The sequence below is a fragment of the Lepidochelys olivacea genome (assembly GCF_965140295.1).
Source record: "Lepidochelys olivacea isolate rLepOli2 genome assembly, chromosome: 9".
In the NCBI taxonomy this organism is placed as follows: Eukaryota; Metazoa; Chordata; order Testudines; family Cheloniidae; genus Lepidochelys; species Lepidochelys olivacea.
The window spans coordinates 50907812-50924505 of NC_140419.1; the positions used below are offsets into that span (position 1 = coordinate 50907812).

The following is a 16694-nucleotide window of genomic DNA, read 5'->3' on the forward strand; positions in this document are numbered from 1 at the left end:
AGCAATCTGGATGTCTTAGTACGCTGGGCGCAAGCAAACAATATGCATTTTAATATGGCTAACAGTTAGTGTATATATCTAGGAACAAAGAACGTCAGCGATACTTACAGGATGGGGGACTCTCTTCTGGGAAGCAGCGACTCAGAAAAAGATTTGAGGGTCACAGCGAATAATCAGCCGAACATGGACTCCCAGTGAAACTCTGTGGCCAAACCTTGGATGCATAAATGGGAATAACAAATAGGAGTAAAGAGATTATATTGCCTCTGTATTTGGCACTGGTGAGACTGCTGCTGGAATAGTGTGTCCAGTTCTGGTGCCCACAATTCCATTTAATGCATCCGATGAAGTGGGCTGTAGCTCATGAAAGCTTATGCTCCTATAAATTTGTTAGTCTCTAAGGTGCCACAAGTACTCCTGTTCTTTTTGCGGATTCAGACTAACATAGCTGCTACTCTGAAATTCAAGAAGAGTGTTGATAAACTGGAGAGAGGTTCAGAGAAGAGCCATGAGATTGATTAAAGGAGTAAAAAACATGCCTTCTGGTGATAAATTACATTAGATTGTGATCAAGTCACCCTATAGACTTCTTTTTGTTAGACTCAAGAAGCTCAATCTGTAAGTACCTATACGGGAACAAATATTTGGTAACAGGCTCTAAATCTAGTAGAGAAAGGTCTAACAGTCCAATCGCTGGAAGTTGAAGCCAGACAAATATAGATGAGAAATAAGATTCACTTTAACGGGGAGAGTAATTAACCACTGGAACAATTTACCAAGGGTCACAGTGGATTCTCCATCACTGGCCATTTTAAAATCAAGATTGGAAGTTTTTCTAAAAGCTCTGCTCAAGTTCAAATGAGTAGGTGATCACAGTGGTCCCTTCTGGCCTTGGAATCTATTAACCTGTGTTGACGCTGACTTGGTTGTCTGTAACAGCCCTGATCACAATGGGGCCTTGATCTCTGGTGGGGTCTCTAGGTGCTACTGTATTATAAAGGATCATAAAGATTTGAGCGCTCCTGGGACAAATGCAGGGATGATATGTAAGAGGGGAGTGACCCAGGAAGTAGATCTAAATGGTTCTGATGTCATTTAGGAGTAAACTATGTCACCTTAGGCCGTGTCTACACTGGAAAAACTTATCCTGTTAGAAAAGGTGTGCACAAAATCTTGGTAAGTAATACGAATGACAAGTATGATGTGAAACCCCATTTGACCCTCTGTGACCAATGACTGCAGTATTTAGAACAGGTTACCTAATCCTGGGCAGCCTAAGACGGACAGTTAGTCACATATTTAAACATTATGTATTGCTGTCGCCACTCGGTGCTAAGGTGTGTTTAACATACATAACATGTTCCTGAGGTAGACTGCATTTGTTAAGGCCTAAGAAAAGGGTGTTGCCTGAATGAGAGCTTTTGCTGTGTGGATGGCCAGCAAAGGCCGTATCTTAGAGACGTTTGTGCAGAGAGAATCTGCATGACTTAGCTGTAGCCTGGATGGGAGCACCTAGAGAGAGGCCTAAGCCAAAGATGATACCCATGTTATGGGCCTGAGTGACAGGCAGGTGTTGCTATGATTAGTCAACAATAGCAACGGGGTGCATATGTTAGTAAGTATTAACCCTTAAGGAATTCACATTTATTGCTGGCTTGGTGAAATCTAATGCCAGAACACACCATCTGAGGTCAACAGTCTTGGTTGTGAGCCATACCAGGCAGCACGGAGCATCACAATGCCAACTTTAGGCACCTTGAAAATCACTGGGATCCACAAAGCCTGAGTTAGGCACTGTACACTGGTGCCATCCCAGGGCATCCCTTCGTGCCCTACACACACCCTGCCTCAGTTTCTCTCTGAGTTCCCAGAAATAATTTACAGCAAAATGTCTTTAAAGTAATATTCCCCCTCTCTTGGGATCTGGTTTTTTTAAACACCACCTGGCTCCCAGAAGAGCCTCTTTGCCCTTTCCCCTTAAATTCAGAGTTTCACAGCCCTCCTTCCAGGGACAATGGCTCTAATTTCTGGGGTCCCACACCTGTAACTCACCCCTCAAAGCCAGAGTTTCACAGCCCTCCTGCTGAGTCTGTGTGCTGGGGGATTTCTTTATCCCAGCAACTATAATCACTAGCTGTGGAGCCTCCTTTTGAGTCAGCCACCTAACCACGTACTTGATCCTCCCCAGGTGGGTCTAATAACCCCAACCCACTGTGTGCACTAGGTGAGAGAGCAGAGCAGAGCCGAACCAAGCCTTCCACCCCCCCTCCTATCCCTACAAGGCACCAAGTCCTGGCCCTTAAAGGAACAGCGGCCTGGGATGGCCCCGTGCCTTCCTTTTCCCAGGCACGGACTGCTCCCCCGGACCATCTTCCTCTCTCCCAGTGCCTGCTTCAGTTCTTCCCAACCCCTGGAACTGGGCTCTCACCCTCCCTTAAAGGGCCAGGACCCTGCTAGAGACACCCAGGTTCCCTATACAATGCATGGAGAGAGACGGGCACCTATGAATGGGATCCACACAGCCAGTACACTTGGTGGGGAGCTGCCTATGCCAGCCGATGGGAGATACCGCCGACAGTGTAAGAACACCACTAGGGCTAGTGGTTGGGACACCCACCTAGGAGACAGCGGACCCAGCGTCCAGTCCTCTGCTCCAATGGTTATTTATTTATTCTCCTCCTCCTCTGGCTGGATTTGGCAGGCATGCTCTGAGCAACCAAGTGGGGGCTGTGTGGCTCGCAGCCACCACCCAGGATTTGGACACCAAAGTCCCTATGCGGAGCTGGACCAGAACCTCCACTGAGATTTTCTCCAGCCAACTCAGAGCTCCGTCTGTCGCCCCCTATGTGGGGCTCGCCCTCACAGGCTCCTTGGAGCTGTGCTCAGAGCAGCAGGCCTGTCCTAGGTCCCCTTCTTTGTGCTTGTGCAGTGAGAGCTGCAGTAGGAAGGATGCCAGATTGCTGAGCCCTGTAATATTTTTTCCTGTGCACTTTCAGAGAACAGGCTCTTGCTTCTGAGCGTCTGGTCTGGTCCCCATCAGAGCTTCCTGCCTGCCTGAGTGCTCTGTTTATTTGAAATCTTGCCACAGCTGTGGCCAGGACTTTATTTGGTGATCTGATCTATCAGTGAGGAGGAAAGTTGCTGGTTAATGTTTATTTAAGGTGTCCCCACAAGGCCCCCTCGTACTCTCCAGGTTTCTGGCCCAGATCTGTTTTTCCAGCCGTACGATGCATGCATTATCTGATCTCTAGGAAGAAGCGGAGCTGATCATTTCCTAAGAATGTATTTTCACATCCGTGTGTATTTTTGCAAATTGTAAGAGTCAGAATTAAGGTGGGAAAGCAGTGAGCTGGAAGGACAAGGGTGAGTGATGAAGGCGTCATTTGCATTTGGCCTGGAATCCTTCCCAGTCTCCTTAGCACTTCAGGATGTATAACTGTTGTAAAGGTGAAAGCCAGTGTGCGGGTGTTTGCTGAACTCCACTGAAACACACTGTGAAGTTATCTGATTAAAATATGACCATATAGATCATTGTTGCAACCACTGTTATATATTTACAAAATCTGGCATGTAAGATGTCTATGAAAAGGTTATGATTTTTCTATCTGTATGCATGTAATCATTTTTGTATTTGAAATTATGAATATTGGCTCCATAACTGGATTTCAAATGTTTGCTCCTGGGGTAACACCCACAAGGTAGTTGGCCAGCACATCTTGGAGGGACTATTCAAACTGAGTGGCCCATCAAAAGACCATTTAACTGACAATGAACCATGGGTGATGCCTATTACACTTAATGGAATTTCCTGCCGTGACTAGGCAAAATGCATGGACATGTGACTTGTCCATGTGATCCAACCACCATCTTGTTACTGTACTTTTCCACAGTAAGGACAATGGGATTCTCTCCACATGGCAGAAGCTACAAAAGGCGCTGGAAACATCTCCATTTTGCCTCTTTCCTACCCAAACCTCTGGACTATGCTAATGGGAGCATTCTAACCAATGGACTGAGGACCTTCCAATGATTTGGAAGCAGCCAGAGCCTTGACTTAAGCCAGCAGTTTATTCCATCACTGCTACAAGCCTGAACCAAGAACTTTGCCATTACTCGATGTAACTGATTCCTTTAACCAATTTTAACTCTCACCTTTTTTTTCTGCTTAAACCTTTAGATTTTAGATACTAAAGGATTGGCATCAGCGTGATTTGTGGGTAAGATCTAAGTTATATATTGACCTGGGTGTGTGGCTGGTCCTTTGGGATCAGGAGAACCTTCTATTTGATGAGAGTGGTTGTAAAAAACCACTCACCTTTAAATCCAGTGTTTTTGGTGGTGATAAAAGAACTGGAATGCCTAAGGAAACTGCTTTTATGACTTCTTGTTGCCAGTGTGGTGAAACAGAAGTTTACTTTTGTTGCTGGTTTGGTATATCCTATGTGGGATTAGCTAACTGTTTTGCGGTGTATCTGCCCTATTTCTCAGCAGTTTGTCCTGAATTTGGCATCCTCAGTTGTGGCCCACATAGGCATAGTTGCACACACTTGTAACCTTAACACCTTAGAGCTCAAAACTCATCATGGATGGCGCAAGATTATTGACCTCTGAGGTTGCATAGTCCTGGTGCCAAGGCATTGCCCTGGGAGTCAAGATGTGGTCTCTGTTCTCTTCTAGTGACATCCTCTAGGGCCTTGGGAGAGTCACTTCTCTTCTGGACCTCAGTTTCTCCATGTGTGCAATGGAAATAATGATCATTGTGATGCTGGCAGACCAGGTGCCAGCTCGTGCCAAAGCCCCCGGCCAATTCATGTGTGTATTAGTGTAGATTAAAGCAGTTGTTAATTGTATCAGAGTGTATTTGGTGTTTAAGCTTCATGAAAACGAATGGGCTGTTACATGCATTTTCACTTATCCGTATCCTGTTACGATGTAATAAACATTGACATGTGTACCCCAGTAACTAAATAACCCATCAAACGAGCAAGAAGCCTTGTGGAATGCAAATGAAGAACTTCAGCAGGGAAGTGCTAATTCTTGCGCATTTGAATGCAAGTGGTCATTGTGTGCGATGATCAGAGATCAAAGACTCTAAATGCGTTCCTATCTCTCCACCAATCAAAGAAAGAGCCCACGCGGGTGGGGACCTGTCAGCTTGTTTTCTGGGAGAAGAAGCTGTAAGTATGGACTCAAGGAAAGCTCCTGGATTTCTGGGCTGTTTGGACTCTTACAGGGAAGGATAATCCGCGGTATGGGGCCTTGCCTGTTATTCCTGGACAGCTGCACAGAGTGCTCAGGGCAGACGCCTAGCGCTCAGCAAAGGCCCACGGCAGGCTGCAGAGATGCCGTCTACGCGCTGCGTCTGTGGCTGAAGCTTAGTCAAACCGCGGCCTTGCCTGGGATTTCATGCTGCATCGCTGCCCTGCTTCCCAGCGAGCCAGACACCATTCTGAGACCACATTGGTTGGGGTTTCAGCGTCTGGGAGGACAGAGGTGGACAAGAACACCAAAGCACGGGGGGAGTGAACCAGAGGGGCAGAGGGGCCTGTTTTCCAGACTAGCTCACCCCCTCTACGATCTACAGTCCTTCTCTCTCCACTTCAGCGCCACGGGACTCCAACACGACGAGCTGGGAGCCGCGCTCTCCCTTGGTCCAAGCCCCCATGGAGAACAGCCACGCTGGTGCTCGGCCACACAGGCAGGGGCCACTTTCCAGACACAGGTTCGAGTTCAGCGGGTTTTATCGCTAGGAGACACAAGCAGCACCACAGAGAACACTGGGACACAGCACAGCCAGCGAAGGTTTGGTTACAGACGCGTGACTACCCCACAGCGTGCATTGGACATGGTGACTCACGAGGAACATCGGCAAGGGCAGGGAAGGGAGCTTGGCGCCTCGGCCGTGCTAGGAGCCTGCGCAGGAGAGCAACAGGAGCCAAGCACTCGTGCGAAACAGCGTCTCCTGGGCGCTCACTGCGCAGCACACAGCTGGGCTGGGTTGGCGCTCAGCGCCCAGGGAAGACTCCAGCTGCCAGGAAGAAATGCAATTTGGGAAGTGTCCCAACAGAGGAGGCGAGCGGGAACATGCAGGAGACACACGTCTTCCAGGTCGGGAAGAACAGAAGGAGACTTTATTGGGTGCCTACCCAATGGTGAGAGAAAACCACTGGGAAGTGCCTGTGGGGAGCTGACACTCATCCCTGGTCCCTTCCAGTTCATTGCAGATGACGCTAACACCTTTGAAGAATTCATCAGACACTGAAGACATTAAATAATGGGAACAAAATCTCAGTGTGAGCTAAAGGAGCTGCCCTGTGCGGACTGCATGTGAATGTGCTCCTCCCACAGACACCAGCCTCCTGGGACAACCTCTTCAAACGGAACGAGCCCACTGGGAGAGCCTTACAGGGGCCTGGCTTGGGCCCAGACCCTGAAGGGTCTTTAGACACCTACGTTCCTCTGAAAGCCATGAGAATTAGGCATCTCAATATCTTTGTGGGTCTGTGCACAGAGCTTGCTGAGAATCAGGCCCCTGTAAGGTGGCTCTAGCCAGGCACCCAAACCATTGATCACCGAACCATTGGTAGGCCTGGGACCCTGTAGCCCAGACCCTGCAGGGGAGAGGCAGACCACAGACCCGCTCTGCAGGTCAGGTGGGAGAGAGTAGTGTCAACTAATCTCGGGGGCTGGTTGAAATCCCCAGAAGGCAGGAGATCCTGGGAGTCACTGCTAGCCAGTGCGCCCAGCACAAGCACCTGGTAGCCCCTCTCCTGCCACTGGGGACCGGGGTTCAGCTAATACTGTGTGGGGAGTCAATAGAGACACGGGGGATGGGGCACTACAGCGTCCCTGCAGCTGCGGGGCGGTGCTAGAACCCCTTCTCGATGCTGAGGGTGCGCCGGGTGACGTGCTCCATCTTGCCGGAGATGTACTCAGTCAGGCTGATCTGGTAGTTGGCCAACATCTTCAGCATCAGGCGCAGATTGAGCCACCACTGTTCCTGCGGCAGCCTGTGCCTGTGGGGGAGAGGGACAGAGATCAGCACCGCACCGAGCCTGCTTGCAGCAGCAAAGGGTCTACCCAGAGACTCGTGCTCCCAGCAGCTGGACGAATCCCCCACATCCAGCGTTTCCAGCCTGCAAGATGCACTTTCCCCGCAGTGGAACAGACAGCTTTTCAAAGGGGAACTGGCTAGGTCTTGGAAACCCCGGTAACCCCAGGCAACCCCAGGCTTTGAAATGCACCAGGAGCCTGGTGGGTGGAAGGCAGGTTTTCTGGGGGAGTCAGACAGGGGAGATCAAACCAGGCTGAAAGGGGAAAGTGAGTTCTGCTCTTGAGCTGTGGCATCTCCCACCAGTTCTGTCCGAGACGCTGGGAGCACTGCTGTCCTGGCCCATGACTGCATCAGGCCAACCCCGGTCCCTGCCGCCAGTGCGTGAGAGGCGCATCGCTGATGGCTTGGCTGGCAGAGGCCCTGGCTCCCGAGCAGGCAAGCACACTGGGAAAAGGGAGCCCCCCTTGCTCCCAGCCCGGTACTCACTCAAAGTCGGTGACTTTCTTGAGCTCCATCACGGGGCTGAAGGCCACCGTCTTCTTCCTGAGCCCGATCACACAGGCTGAGTCTGCTGAGTTGGCGAAGACGCGCCCTGCAGGACCACAGGCGGGGCATTAGCAGCAACATGGACATAGCCATGCAGGTCCCCCGCAGAGTGCTGTTTAACCAGCAATAGACCTCGGCCTCAGCAAGGGGCTGCCGGAATGCAGGGGCCAGCTCGCTGCACCATCAGCAGGGGCTACCTCGTAACAAGCCACTTCAGGCCAGGACTGACTGACCTGTGGGGCCTCTGCTCCCCTTTCACCTCTAGAGGCTATTTCTGCAGGCCACGGCTGGGGCGGGCTGGCAAATTGCACGGACACTTCCCCATGCTGAGCGTGTCCCGCGGATCACCAGGGCTGGTGGGGCCAGAGTTACCAGCCTGGCTCAGCCACTGGACACTCACCCGGGGTGGGGGAGAAGCCTGCCCAATGGACCCCAGGGGCTCAGTGTCAATGCCTCGGCAGGCAGAGTGTTCTGTGAGCCCAGGGCAAGCGCTGCGTCCTCCCCATGTTCCCTGTGCCAGACAAGGCCTCCCCTCGCCGCAACACTCGACCTACCCTTGCGATAAGCCTGCTGCAGCTTCTCTGACATCCACAGCATGGCCTTCACCCCCAGCTTGGTGCCATAGTTACGGTCAAAGGGGGTCGGAGCTCCGCCCTGTAAACGGAGACGGGTGGCCCCATGGGGCATGGAATGAAGCCAGGAACAAAGGAAGCCTGCTGCACAGCTGCTGGGGGTGGCACCAGGCAGGAAGGGGGGGGGGGTAGGGGCATCTACACATCACTGTGGAACACGGGAAGTGGGTGCCCTGGAAATGGCCACCCGCCTCTGGGCCGTACACAGAGCATACAGCCCAGGCAGCTCCTGCACGGCGTGTGCTGCGCTTTCGGGGGGGGTGCGGCCTGCAGAGCGACACTCCGACTGGCTAAACATCCGGAGGCCTCCGCACTGCCATGAGCACAGGAAGACAGTGAAAGCAAAGGGGAGGCAGGGTCTAGAGGCGACTAGGCCCCAGCCTCTCCTCCTGAGCTGAACGGGAGCCCGTCTTTGGCCATAGCCACCTGCCAGGAAAGTTCCCAGCCTAGCCGGCGCGGCTGCCGCCTACCTGCTGGAGGTGTCCCAGGACGTTGATCCTGCAGTCGAAGATCCCTCTGCCCTCGGACGAGTACAGGTTGTAGAGGAACTCAGTGGTGTAATGTTCATGGCACTTCTCGTTGCTTGGGAGAAGGCAAAGGAGAGCACGTTAGCGGGGCTGCCTCCCGCGATTCAGAAGGCCATGCTGGGGGGCAGAGGATCCTACCCACGGATCGCTGCACCATGGGCAAAGCAGGGAGCTGGAACAATAATCTATGATCCCAAATCGGGCTGCCTCTGAAACCTTCCGCAGTTACCAAAGCTTGGCAGGTCAGCAGACAGCGCAGGAAACTCCTGCTGCCCTGCGTGCCAAGCCCTGGCTCGGGGCCGAAGCCCTAGGCATTAGGGATGGAAGAGCCCAGTGAGATCTCCCTCCCTCGCCCTACCAGTGCAGGATTGCCCCGGTAGTGTGTTAGCCCGCTCTTTGTGGAGCCTTGCTTCAAACATCTCACGGGATGGGCCTGCCACCTCTGCCTAGCCGAAGAAATCATCCTGCCAGGGAACTTTCCCTCCTGGAGGCTACATCTAATTCATCCCGTTCTTAGACAGCTCCCTGTGCACCACTCTGAGGAACCTCTCCCCGGGCTTCCACCCGCCAGGCACTGCAGCTGGTGAAACAGTCACTGCTCAGCTGTGCTAGATAGTGGCAGCTCCCCGGGGTGGTCTCAGCCAGGCTGGGAGAGACAGTCCCCGCACTGACCACACCGCACGGCACAGCCACGTCTCACTTGCTGACCCCTACCACCCGCAGGTCTCACCCCTGGCTCCTGCAGCCCTGTTTCCTCTCCCCCATCACATGCTTTCTCCCACGCTGGTTCGTCCCAGTATATCCTGCCCACGTTTCTAACCACTGGGGGCTTCACTAGGCTGATTCGGGTTAAAGCTGACCTGCGGGGTTTGGAAATAAAAGCTTCTGAAGGCCGGAGGTCAGAGCTTCTTGTTGGCCCTCAAATCGCTAAAGCTGTCGCAGCCCCCTAAAACCAGCCCGGCGCTTGGGGTGCTGCTCTGTGATGGGGCTGACTCCCAACCCCAAGCTCAGCTCTTCAAACTGGTTCATTTCAACTCTTTGCGGTTCAACCGCAGCCGCATCGAGACCAATGTTCTCCACCCTTGCGTAGCGTGCTGGCTTCCCTTGAGAGCCCCTCCCCGATTCCTGCGTGCGCGTGTAGCCATTCGACGGGCAGCAGCTGGGCTGCCTGGAGGGTCAGGGCTGTGTCCTTCAGCCGGCACACTCATGAGCCCTCTGTGCTCCAAACGTGCATCCCACGGGGTACTCTCCTCAGCAGCAGGAAAAGGGTTAAAACTACTAACCCCTCCCCCCAGCAGGATTTAAGCAGGAACACCCTCCTTCCCAGCTCTGCATGGGCTCTCCAGCCTGGCACTCAGGGGGTGCCGAGGGGGCCGGCCGGCCGGTGCCCCGCACAGTCTGGTTGCAGGCTGGAGCGTGGAGGCTGGGTTAGTTTCGCAGCAGTAGTGCAGCCTGCAGAGCTGTGTTGCCACAGAGAAGAGCCCCGGGCTGACTCACCGGAGCACCAGGCCTCTCTGAATGTCAGTCTTCATCTTCTCAGTCAAGTGCTCAACGTTGGCCTACAAGACAGACACGGGGCATGTTAGTACAGCACTCAGCACTGTCCCACCACCCAGCACCTGCCCAGCCAGGGGCTTCCCGCCCCAGAGAAGGCCCTTAGCCCCACTCTCGCCTTCCCTCCGTTCAAACCTCCGGCACAGCGCAACCCCCATCCAGAAACACCCTCATCTGATCGACATCATCTCCTCCTCCTCCCGGCAGAGTCCAAACAACAGCTGCAACGTGCTCTCTGGCAGGGAGAGGAAGCTGATCCAATGGGAGCATCTCCTCTGCCCTGTGCTAATGCAGCCATGAACGAACCTTGGCTGGCCCCTGGGTACCGCCTGGGGGAAGGGAGTTACTAGGGCTCATTCAGCTCCCTCCCCAGGTGAGCCGTACTGCTAGGGCCTCTGGTGAATCATTTCCTCGCCTCCCTGATGGCCCAGGCTCTTGAGACTCTTCACCCTCTGCATCAGAGGGACCCAGGGAGCCTATCCTTGTAGCAAGAGGTGATGCCATCCTCACGATGAGAGGTTACTAGACCAGCCTCTGCCACAGGGTCTTTGTGAATCCAGCACTCAGATTCAGATCTGATGAGGCAATGAAAGGCAGCCATTCGTTTTCCTCTGCTACCTCATTATCCTTGGGCCCAGGGATCCCTATCAGACCCTCCCAACCCCATGTCCAGCACCGTGCCCTTCCTCCCACCTCACATCTACAGCTGATGTCCTCACCGAATTCCCACTGGCAACCCCCATGCTTAGATCTCCTCGGTCCAGTGAGTGAGGCAGATATCACGGCTCTCTCTCTCCCAGGAACCACCCTGCGCTCTCTCTCCTCCCTTTAATTAATGGCACTGCAAAATAATTACATGTACTACGTTGGTCCCACGTACTATGTCTGCCCCGAACACACTAAGGGAACACTGGAGCAAAGTCACCTGCTGCATGTTCTTCCTGTTCCTGTACGTATCGCGTGGCCCCATCTCAGTCTGGCCCACATCATGCCCAAAGGGAAGGACACGCTCTGCATAGAGCTGGGCGCATCTCCGCAGGAGTCAGAGAGCGAGCTCACCTTCAGGTCGTGAATGGTGAAAGGATCCTCATAGACATAGGCAGCGTCTGCTCCCACGGCGATGCCGGTCACTGTCGACAGGTAGCCGCAGTAACCCCCCATGGTCTCCACAATGAAGACGCGGCGCTTGGTGCCAGAGGCAGACTGCTTAATGCGGTCACAGCTCTGTGCCGGGGAGAGAATAGAGGGCTCATTAGCATGGAAATCAGAATTGGAGCAAGTATGGGATCCCCACCCCTTGGTCACGGACAGCTGGCAAGGAGAACCAGCTGTGGGTCAGAGCCATGTCTGCCATTATCCTGAGCAGACAGGCTCTCCTCCTCCAGCCTGGCAGCCAAGGATTGCTTGGCCCTTCACAATCCTTACAGCGCCCCTGAAATGCTCGATCCAACCTGCATGCACGCCCCATCAGAACAGGGCCCTTGACCCCCACTTCCAGGCAGCGCTCTGCCACTGTCCGGCAGATGTCTGCTCAGAGTCAGGGCAGCTCTGGGTCCAAGCCCTGTTCTGGGGAGGGCCCTGCTGTCTGGCAGGCTGTGGGGCATGGTGGGGGCACTCTGCAGGGCCCAGGCTGAACGGGAGGAGGAAGGGGAATTGCCCTTTAGTCCCTCCCCTTACTGCGTGAAACCTGGTGACACAGGCCTGGGCCTGTCTGTGGTGGGATCTTTCTGGCCGACAGGTCCAGCATGGTTTCCAGGGCCAGGCCTCAGCCTGGCTTAGCAAGGTGATGAGCAGAGCATCTAGCCAGCGCAGGGAGGGAGGACAAGGCCAACACAGCAATGGGGGGAGGAAGGGGCTGCTTTGGGGTGCAGGAGGCTGTCAAGGCTGGCCCCAGCAGGAGCCTGGGCTGCAAGGGGTGGGTCTCTGCACTCTGTGTGGGGGGTGAGCGAGTATCTCCCCAGACAGTGTGCAGAGGGGATGGGGGAGCACGGGGCAGTGTGGGTGACCCATGCTGGAAATGCAGGGCGGGGTGGGCAGCCAAAAGGCACCGCCTTCTTCTGCACTTTTCCCTGTTCAACGGGCTGCAGGGTTTTGTGCTGACGGCTCATAGCTGCACTGTGGAATTTGTCAGGGGGTGGGCGAGAGCGCCTAGAGCAAGGGGACTGGACACTGGGACTCACCCTGTAGGAGGATGCCGCACGCACTGGACCACAGAGTCATGCTTGCTCCCTCTCTGGCCCAATGACGTTGGAAGCAGCAGCAGCCTAGCAGCCAACCTCGGGCTCTGCAAATCACAGTGCTGGTCCCGGGGTTATCTAGGTCAGTGGTTATCAGGTCTCTGAGCTGGGGGTTCAGGCTCTGGGGTGGGGCCGGGGATGAAGGGTTTGGGGTGCAGGAAGGGGCTCTGGGTTTGGGAGGGGCTCAGGGCTGGGGTAGCAGATTGGGGCGTGGGCTTACCTCTGGCAGCTCCTGGTCAGTGGCGCGGCTGGGGTGCAGAGGCAGGCTTCCCACCCGTCCTGGCACTGCAGACTACACTGTACCCTGGAAGCGACCAACAGGTCTGGCTCCTAGGCGGAGGCGTGCAAACGGCTCCGCGCGGCTCTCGCCTGCAGGCACCGCGGGGGCAGCGTGTGGAGCCCTGTGGCCCCCCTGTCTACGAGTTGGACCTGCTGCTGGCCACTTCCGGGGTGCAGCACAGTGTCAGAACAGGTAGGGACTACTAGTTTTTATTGGCCAGCCACCAGGGTCCCTGGGTGCTGAGCAAGGCGACCCAGTGCCTTGAATTCCGCGACCCAGCCCGAATGTTGAAAACCACTGATCTAGGTAACCACAAGCGAGGCACTGCGAAGCGCAGCGTCACGGCGCCCAACCCCTTTGCGGATCTGGGCCTGCGATGGGAACGCATCTCCCAGCAGTGGCAAGTCTCCTGCTCACCTTGCAAGGAACTTGCCGCCATGCCTCCCCCCATCCCCTGATTCTGGGCTTGCCTCACCTCCATGGCAGCATTGACGGCCGTGTCGCAGCCAAGGCTGAAGTCGGTCCCGGGCACGTTGTTACTGATGGTGGCCGGGATCACGCACATGACGATGCAGAGCTCCTCGTACTGCCCTCGGGCCTCGACCAGCTGCAGCACCCCCTCGTACGCCTGCAGGGGGCAGCAGCAGTGGAAACGTAACAACTCGGCAGAGACGATAACCCACCCCCACCTTCACAGCTGGGGTCTACCCAAGAGCTGCACCCCCGGGCAAGGCCGGTTTGATGCTCGGTGAATTGAGATGCTCACAAAGGTGCTGGGGGTTAGCAGAGACTCAGATCTCCTATCTACCCCCCAAAGCAGCAATGTGCATACAGCAGCCACAGGAGCTCCCCAGCGTTCCGCAGGGTAAGGCCTTTGGGACATGGATTGTCTCTTTGTTCTCTGTGTACAGCACCTAGCGCAGCGGGGTCATGGGCCATGGCTGGGGATCCTAGGCGCTACCACAATATCAGTACTAAATAATGATAAATAGTGTCGAGCTCAGCCACTGGCTTTCCCTGCTGAGCCGGCCAACTACTCAACCCAGTGCTACCGCCAGCTCTGTAGGCCTTTGGGAAGATCACTCAACATCCCTTCCGTAAAATGCAGCTGCAGTGGCTTGGGGAATCTGTCAGCGTATAGCTGATTTTCTGAACTCTCTGTATAACTATCCCTCAGCGTGTGCTGAATCAGCCATCGGCTAATCGGGTCTGTCACTTTCCACCCGGCCTGGCTGTGACAAGAACAATGAAGAGTCATTAACCTTCCATTTCAGGGGGAACCACCCACAAACAAAGGATGGCTGCAGCAGAGGAGACACCAGTTCTCCAGGATGGCTGCAGGAGCTGGGGTTGAAGCAATGGAAAATCCCCAGCAGAAACGAAGGAACAAAGACAAGGACTGTTACAAGTTGCTGTTAAAAAGGAATATATTTGCTGAGCGAAGGGGGACCTCCTGGTGGCTAGAGAGCAACAAGATAAAGGGAGCTGGTTTCAGGAGTCAGAGGAAATGCCATGTTCAGGAAGAGAAGACTGAGCTAGAGGAGAGGGGTCCCAGAGGGGGGACCTGGGACCCCAGAAGGCATGGACCAAAATCCAAGGAATGCTCAGAGTTGGGAGGACCCTGAGGGAGGAAGTGGCATACAGGGCTTTCTTTGTTTGCCTACATCTGTGTATCTCTTGTGCTTTGTCTATCAGTAAAGTGTGATTGGTTTAGAAATTCCTCTGCGAAGTCTCCAGGGACATGTGACAATTGAAGCAAGCAGTATGAAGGGTTAAACTATAAACCCGAGTGTCCACTGGGGTGGAGCTCTGGGGAGGGTGTCCTTGAGTGACTGGGCTGTCTTGGGGAGCCAGCACTGGTCCTGGGGGCTCAGGACAGCTGGTCCGCAGGGGCCCATTCCTTAGATGTGGCATCAGAGTCTCAGCCTGAGAGACCAGAGCCAGAGAAGGTGGCTGGAGCCTGCCCAGAAGCAGGGGCCAGGACAGGGCCAGGTTAATAACACATACCTGCCTCACATGGAGATTGTGGGGCTCCATCAGCTGCAGAGCTGAAGAGCATGTCAGTGCTATTCTTATGTATGACTGACAGGAGCAGTGATTGCTGCCATGACTCATACCCAGACTCCAGACACCGAGCGTAGGGGCAGAGCTTTACCCCAGCTGGTTTAGAAAGGAGGCTCGTGGGCTCCCCGAGGAGGAGAGAAACATCCTGCATGCAGTGGCCTGGAGCAAGAGCTGGTGGAGCCTGCCAAGAGGGGGTGTCTGAAGCCAGGTTACAACAGCGCCCAGCAGACCCCAGGGCCTGTGTCTCGCCTCACATCGGGTGCACTTTGCTAAGTGCCCACTACATCCAGCTTGAATGGCTTCAGCCTTTTGTGATCTTCTGACCCCAAGCAGGATAGCTGAAGTCCCTACCTCACAGCGCGGTGCTGGGGTGTACCCAGGCAGCGCCTGCATAGTGTGTCCAGGCCCATAGTGAGCACCCACATTTTGCAGTTTGGGATACACACAATGTCACAGAAAAACGGGCTTGTGGCTAGAGCACGAGGCTGGCGCTCAGGAGATCCAGGTTCTAGTCCCAGCTCTGCCACAGACTGCCCATGTGACTTGACCAAGGTGCTTCATCCATCTGGGCCTCAGTTCTCCATCTGCAACATGGGGCTGGAACACCCTTTGCCTGGTCTGTTGAGAACTATAAGCTCTTTGAGGTGGGCACTGCCTCCTACCACCAGCATGTCTAGTGCCTAGCAGCGGGACCCTGATCTCAGATGGAATACAAGTACAGTAGAACCTCAAAGACCCAAACACCAGAGTTACAGACTGAGTGGTCAACCAGACACCAGGTGGAACCAGAAGAATGTGATCAGGCAGCAGTGAAACAAACAAAACAAACAAACAAAAGGCAAATACTGTACTGTGCCTGTATTGCACCTTAAAGGTAAGCACATCTGGGCTGCTTGTTCCCACCTTCACCCCATGCATGGGTAGCCATTTACAGCTAGGCGGTGAAGATGCTGAGGTTGGCAGGCACAGCAGTGAGCCCCTGCTGGCAGCCCGAGCTGGCAGAGCAGGAGCAACGCTGGGGTCTGTGCCCCTTTCCTGTAAGCCACTGGCGCTGGTTTCATCCCCTCCCCTTAGTCGGGAGGGGGACAAGCTTGCAAGCTCAGTCTGAGCCCAAGCTGCTGATGCTACAAGGAAGCTGTCGGTGCTGGGGCGGGAGCTGCTGCTCTTGTGGCCAGAGCCTGGCCTGGAGTGTGAGCTGCTGGAATCAGAGCCTAAGCGACTGCTGGCACACTGGGCTCTGGAGGATCATCTCAGTTTTAAAGGGCCAAAGCCTGCACTGCACGCTCACTGATACCACTGTGCCCATGGTGCCTCACTCATCATCCTTGTAGCCAGGGGGCTAGACCCAGCTGCCTGTCCCCACCCCCATGTGCGGGGCAGTTGCTTACAGGTAGGAGGTGAAGACATTGTTCAGAGCTCCTTTCCCAAGGGGTCCGTAACTCTGAGGTTCTGCTGTCTTACAAAATAATTCACTAGCCCCCTTGCCCAACAGACTGTCGAAGGGGGCAGCCTCAACCCACCTCAAAGCCTCCAACAACAAGGAGTCCGTGGATGTTGAATTTCCGCACGTTCTCCACGATCTTTTCCATGCAGGTCTTCGGAAGAGTTCTGGAAAGCGAAACAAGGAGGTGGCTGAGTGCAGAACGTACCCTGCACACCACTGTGGTTCTACAGCTGGGGGCTGGGCTGGCCACACCCAAGGAAGAACACACACTAGTGAGAAGGAACCTGCTTCATCAAGGGACTGTCACCTGAAATCTCAGCCCTGACTGGATGGCAAGAGAATTCCCTCCCTGCCAC

General features: G+C 54.6%; 1 protein-coding gene across 2 annotated transcripts in view; it reads right to left on the bottom strand.

The window, feature by feature from the left end:
- Nucleotides 1-6109: 6109 nt before the first annotated feature.
- Nucleotides 6110-16694, bottom strand: part of PFKL (phosphofructokinase, liver type) — a 35726-nt gene continuing 25141 nt past the window's right edge. For both annotated transcript variants that reach the window (XM_084639335.1, XM_084639336.1), the window contains exons 15-22: nt 16415-16502; nt 13306-13458; nt 11373-11537; nt 10257-10318; nt 8703-8814; nt 8155-8254; nt 7541-7646; nt 6110-7016 (exon numbers count right to left, since the gene is read on the bottom strand). In XM_084639335.1, coding sequence (XP_084495461.1) covers nt 6869-7016; nt 7541-7646; nt 8155-8254; nt 8703-8814; nt 10257-10318; nt 11373-11537; nt 13306-13458; nt 16415-16502 — 934 coding nt within the window. In that variant the 3' untranslated portion in view covers nt 6110-6868. The remainder of the gene's footprint in view (nt 7017-7540; nt 7647-8154; nt 8255-8702; nt 8815-10256; nt 10319-11372; nt 11538-13305; nt 13459-16414; nt 16503-16694) is intronic.